The sequence below is a fragment of the Rhinopithecus bieti genome, unplaced genomic scaffold (assembly GCF_001698545.2).
Source record: "Rhinopithecus bieti isolate Rb0 unplaced genomic scaffold, ASM169854v2 scaffold_51440, whole genome shotgun sequence".
Classification (NCBI taxonomy): Eukaryota; Metazoa; Chordata; class Mammalia; order Primates; family Cercopithecidae; genus Rhinopithecus; species Rhinopithecus bieti.
In genome coordinates this window covers 79,118-85,463 of record NW_016820117.1, presented here as the reverse complement: position 1 = coordinate 85,463, position 6,346 = coordinate 79,118, and the positions used below count along the sequence as shown (strand labels likewise).

General features: G+C 48.7%; 1 protein-coding gene across 1 annotated transcript in view; it reads right to left on the bottom strand.

Moving 5' to 3' along the window:
- ZBTB12 (zinc finger and BTB domain containing 12) overlaps positions 1-333 on the bottom strand; it is a 2,500-nt gene extending 2,167 nt beyond the window's left edge. Inside the window, exon 1 of the mRNA XM_017859480.1 lies at positions 212-333. Within this exon, the coding sequence (XP_017714969.1) occupies positions 212-333 (122 nt within the window). The remainder of the gene's footprint in view (positions 1-211) is intronic.
- Positions 334-6,346: the final 6,013 nt, after the last annotated feature.

The window sequence follows — 6,346 nt, the reverse complement described above, 5'->3', positions numbered from 1 at the left end:
CGTGCCGGGTGTTCCAGGCCTCGCGCGCGCGCGGCGGCGGCGTCGGCTAGGACTCGGGGAGGAGGTAGAGGGGAGGGAATTAAAGGAGCAGGATCCCCCCTTCCCGACCCCCCTTTTTCACCAGCACCCCCACGCGGTTAAAGGGCCGGACGGCCTTGCCTCCTCTTTGGCCGGGATTATTTGTCCGCCAGAGCGGAAATACGTTCCACACCCCCCTCTTTCTCGCTCCCCCTCCTCTGTGCCTCCAGGCCCCGCGACCAGTCTGCGCGTGCGTGCCAAGTGCCGCGCGGAGGCCCGCTCACTCGGGCCCGCCCCCCAATCCCGGCTGCCCATGGCGCTACCCGCTCCGCGTCCCCGCGCGCCCCGCCTGCGCCGCATCCCGCAGCGCGCGCGCGCACCCATTCTCTAGGCTGCCGGCGCTGCCACCTGCTCCCAGGGGTGGTGCCTCTCCGGTCCAGCTGTGCAGAGCGCTGCCCTGGGTGCATCAGCGGCACCTCTCAGGGGCCCAACCGACCTGTGGCTAACAGAGCTGTTGGTAGCTATTGCCCACGCCTGCCTCCGCTGCTGAGTGTGTTCACAGTTGCTCCAGCCACATTTCCAGGCTTTTCCAACTCTTGTAAAGCTAGTAACCGCTTCAGCCTTTCAGGCCTGAAATATGAATTCACTTGCCACAAAACCAGACGATCCAGTGCCCTCAACTCTCCTTAACTCCATGTCAGTCCTTTAAAATCACACCCGCGCTCCCCTCCATTCTCAGGATTAATCCCAACCTCTTGCCAAGACAGTCGCCCTCCACTTGTGCTATCCGTGACCTTGCCCATTTCACCTTTAGTATATAATTAACCCTAGAACTAATTTTAATGATGTGATTTATGTTAGTTTGATTCTACCCTAATCTTCCACTGCACCGTCCCCTTTATTCCTCACCTCTCCTCCAGACTGACAAGGTCCAGCTCTAAACAAAACTTCCCTTCAACACTGTGCCCGGGGCTTCTCTTTCTCTTGTCTCTTTCCGACTAAGTTACAGTCTCCACAGCTTCAGCGACAGCACTTAGGAGCATCTTGAAGGCTGTTCCTTTCCCTTCCCCTTCTTCTCACCTGATACTTACACTCACTTCCCCACCTATCCAAGTCTGTGTGAAGATGCCACTGTTTCCTGCCAATTGGATTTCTTTTTTACGTCCTTCAGGAGAATAGTGCGTTTTCCTTATGTTTCAATTCTGATGAAGTTTCTTATAATGTGTTCAATATCTGGTTTCCCCATGAGACTATAAACTTCTTGGTTGCAGGAATTACGTTGTGGGTTATGTTTTGAAAAAAAAAAAAAAAAAAAAGCAATAGGGCGGGTGTGTGTGGTGGCTCACACCTCTAATCCCAGCACTGTGGGAGGCCAAGGCAGGTGGATCATTTGAGGTCGGAAGTTCGAGACCAGCCTGCAGCCCGGCCGACATGGTGAAACCCTGTCTTTACTAAATATACAAAAATTAGCCGGACGCGGTGGCAGGTGCCTGTAATCCCAGCTACTGGGGAGGCTGAGGCAGGAGAATCGCTTGAACCTGGGAGGTGGAGGTTTCAGTGAGCCTAGATTGCGCCATTGCACTCCAGCCTGGGCGACAGAGCAAGACTCCTCAAAACAAAACAAAACAAAAAACCAAAAAAGGTCATGCAATAAATGATTGTTGAAGTAATTCCTCTTTGGCTCAGCCAGCATCTACCCATAAAAAGTCTGTGCTTGAGCTGAAACTGAATTCTTGAACTCAAGGGATGCTGTTTGGCAGGAGGGCAGAGGCAGCGTAGACGGCATTTAGGTGGTACCTTGACTCTTTGCCTTTTTCTTTTAAATTATCTGATTTTTATGCCCGTACCCAGTTCCCTCTATGGAATCTAAGAGTCTGTTCTAAACTGCTGTCTTTGTAGTTAGGCCATGTAGATTTGAGGAAGAACACATGATTTTGTGTCAGACACACCTAGGCTTAAAGCCACATTCCTAGGAGTTTCTGAGCCTACTCTGGCTCAGAAGGCTGCCAGATTCACAAATCATTTTTAAAAACTAAAGCCATATTCCTATGCTAACTGAGGCCCATTGGGCAAGTTACTTAATTCTCTTAATCACAGTGTCCTTATCTTTGTCTCCTCCGCCCATCCTTAGCTCATCTGAAAGCATTTTTATCTTGAAGGCCCTGATCCCTCACAGGGCTAGTGTGAGGTTTAAATGAGCCTGGCATGCAGTAGATGCTGAGTAAACAATAGCTCTGTTCCCCTTTTCCTAATTTGGGAGACGGACTATGAAATTTTCAAAAGAATTTTAATTATTTATTTTGCTGGAGTTTTGCTCTTGTCACCTAGGCTGGAGTGCAATGGCAAGATCTTGGCTCACTGCAACCTCCGCCTCCCAGGTTCAAGTGATTCTCCTGCCTCAGCCTCCCAAGTAGCTGGGATTACAGGCGCCCACCACCATACCCAGCTAATTTTCATATTTTTAGTAGAGACGAGGTTTCACCATGTTGGCCAGACTGGTCTCGAACTCCTGACCTTGGGTGATCTGCCTGGCTCAGCCTCCCAAAGTGTTGGGATTACAGGCATGAGCCACTACGCCTGACCCAAAATAACTTTAAAACTTCTGTTTTTCTCTCTCATCTCTTCTTTTCTGCATTGCCAAACTTCTCAGAAGAATAGTTCACATTTCATTGAGAGCAGAAATACATAAAGCTGTCAAGTTAAGAATTAGAGTTGGTAAAATGTTGTTTCCTATCCCTTTCTTGCTACTTTTCCTTTCTGGGAATGTGGATAGGACAGGGGGCCTAATCTCAGTCCATGGCTTAAGACAGGTAGTCCTTGGTGGCAGGTGGAGTTGAGAGCCAATGAATCCTTCAAGTGTCCAGCCCACCCAATTACAGCTCTGCATAAAGACAAGCAGAGGTGCACAAGCTGTCATTTAGATCCTTGTCCCTTCTTCACCAGCTTCTGCCAGTATAAAACCAGGGGCTCTCCTGTCCTTAGCTTGCAGTACCCAATGCCTTGGTGTGGTGTCAAGAACAGATACATTTAGGAGATACATGTAGGATTCTTGGGTCAGGCTCATTCCTATAATCCCAGCACTTTGGGAGGCCGAGGCAGGAGGATCCCTTGATTCCAGGAGTTTGAGACCAGTCTGGGCAACATAGCAAGACCCCATCTCTACAAATAATAAGAAAATTAGGAGAGCATGATGGTGTGTATGTGCTTGTGATCCCAGCTACACGAGAGGCTGAGGTGGGAGGACTGCTTAAGCCTAGGCAGTTGAGGCTGCAGTGAACCATGATAGTGCCACTGTGATCCAGCCTGGGCAACAGAGTGAGACCCTGTCTTTAAAAAAAAAAAAATTAGGATTCTTAGTGAGCTTTAGAAATAAAATCTGGGCTGGGCACTGTGGCTCATGCCTGTAATCCCAGCACTCTGGGAGGCTGAAGTGGATCACTTGAGGCCAGGAGTTTGAGACTGGCCTGGGCAACAAAGCAAGACACCTGTCTCGAAAATAATAAAATAACAAATAAAAGCAAATACATTTTTTTTTTTTTTTTTCGACGGAGTCTCGCTCTTCAGCCCAAGTTGGGTGCACTGGCCAGATCTCAGCTCACTGCAAGCTCTGCTCGGGTTCACCCATTCTCCTGCTCAGCCTGCTCCCGAGTAGCTGGGAATATCAGGCGCCTGCCGTCGCCCGGCTAGTTTTGTATTTTTTAGTAAGAGACGGGTTTCACATGTAACCAGGATGGCTCGATCTCCTGACCTTAGGGATCCGCCCTGCCCTCGGCCTCCCCAAAGTGCTGGGATTACAGGCTTGAGCCACCGCGCCTGGCCTGCAAATACATTTTTAAAAGGAAACAAAATTTGACTAGGGATGCAAAGAACAACTAGGAGACAGAAGGTCCAGGTTGCAGTCCATCTTCAGGTCATCAAGGCTCCCCAGGTTTCAGTATTCTCTTTAACAAAATGGAGAGATTACTCTCTGAAGTATTTGCCAGTCCTGTGAGTCCATAACAGCTTACTTTGAAAAGGGGTGTGTATGTTTGTGGGCGTGTCTGAGAGAAGCTAGCTCACAGCTTAGAGCACTACCCTTGGCTACTCATAGAGGTAAGGAGTGGCCTTGGTAATCCAAAACCGTAGCAAACATCAGACATTTCTCTGAGACATTTAAAGTATTTTAGGCTGTGGGCTTAGTTTTTACAACGATGCTTAGCACCCACTAGAATGACCATATTCCCTGAGTAACCTATAGGAAAGGAAGAGGTAAGTCAGTCTGGACTTTTAAATCCATAGGCTGATGAAACCGTCTTGCATTACAACAAAATCTCCAACTTCTTTCTCTTTCTCCTTTGATCTGCACTCAGCTCTGCCCTCAGTGCAGGAACCCTGGTGAAAACTGCAGGAAGTTTTGGCAATGTTGGGAGGGGCTCATTGCTTGGGGAAAGAAGTCTTGTGAAAACAAAGTGCCCGCACCACTCCCATCCATCTGCAAAACCACCTTTTCTGAACTCCCATCCATCCCCTTGACTGCTCCTCAATGCTGGCTCCTCCTTCCTCGGAGCTCATTATCCCTAGCTCTTCGGAGCCCTCTCCCAGTCTCAACCTGCCTCCAGACAAGCTCTTCCCTCCCTCTCCTACCTCAGAGGGAATTTACTCCCTGCAGCCCACCACCTTTGCCATCGTCCAAGTCCTCCACACACCCTTGCTGACTCTGCCCAGCTCCAGGTCTGTCTGGGGAAATGGAGGCAGATTCTCCCAGCACCTTGTGAATTCCAGACAGAAAAAGACTCTTCCACTTTTCGCCAAACATTGTATCCTCTGAGCCTCACCGAGTCTGCTCTGCTACCCTCTGTCATCCTTGCTGCTTGAGCAACTGATTTTCCGGCCTGTGATACCTGGATCAGGTTGTCCTCCCCAGGCCTGCCTGTGTCCCTGCAAATGACCTAATCCATATCCCAAGTTTCTAAAAAAATTGTTCATTTTATTTTATTTTTTTCATAGAGTCATTCGTGAGAGCAGAAATACAAAAAGCTGTCAAGTTAGGAATTAGAGTTTGTAGGACCGGGTGCAGTGGCTCACACCTGTAATCGCAGCACTTTGGGAGGCTGAGGTGGCTGGATCATTTGAGGTCAGAAGTTCGAGAACAGCCTGGCCAACGTGGTGAAACCCAGTCTCTACTAAAAATACAAAAAATAAAAAATAAAAAAATTAGCTGGGCGTGGTGGTGCATGCCTGTAATCCCAGCTACTCAGGAGGCTGAGGCAGGAGAATCGCTTGAACCTGGGAGGTGGAGGTTGTAGTGAGTTGAGATCATGCCATTGCACTCCAGCCTCAGCAATAAGGGTGAAACTCCGTCTTAAAAAAAAAAAGGAAAGAAATACAGTTTGTAAAATTTTGTTTACAAACTCAAAATTCAAAGTTCAAAATTCAAAATGTAGTTTTGTTCAAAATTCAAAAAGTATAAGTACAATTCAAAATTCAAATTGTAAAGTTTTGTTCAAAATTTAAAATGTATAAGAGGGTACAAGGGTGGGTGTGGTGGCTCACACCTGTAAACTCAGCACTTCTGGGAAGCCAAGGGAAGAGGATCACTTGAAACCAGCCTGGGCAACAAGGCAAAACCCAGTCTCAGCAAAAAAAAAAAAAAAAAAGAAGCTGCGGGAAGTTGTGCAGCCTGTGGTCACAGCTATTCGAGAGGCTGAAGTGGGAGGACTGCTTCAGCCCGGGGAGGAGAAGGCTGCATTGAGCCTTGTTCGTACTGCTGCACTCCAGCTTGGGTGACAGTGCAAGACCCTGTTAAAAAAAAATGTGATTTCTATTGCTCAGGCTGGAGTACAGTGGTGCAAGCCAGGCTCACTGCGGCCTCGACTTCCCTGGGCAATTTTTTTTTTTTTTAGACGGAGTCTTGCTCTGTCGCCAGCCTGGGGTACAGTGGCACAATCTCGGCTCACTGCAACCTCCACTTCCAAGGTTCAAGCGATTCTCCTGCCTCAGCCTCCAGAGTAGCTGGGACTACAGGCGCACGCTACCACTCCTGGCTAATTTTTTTTTTATTTTGAGATGGAGTTTTGCTCCTGTTGCCCAGGCTGGAGTGCAGTGGCATGATCTCAGCTTACTGTAACCTCTGCCTCCCGGGTTCAAGCAATTCTTCTGCCTCAGCCTCCTGAGTAGCTAGGATTACAGGCGTCTGCCACCATGCCCAGCTAATTTTTTGTATTTTTAGTAGAGACGGGGTTTCATCATGTTGGCCAGGCTGGTCTCGAACTCCTGACCTCGTGATCCGCCCACCTCGGCCTCCCAAAGTGCTGGGATTACAGGCGTGAGCCAATGCAACCAGCCTTTT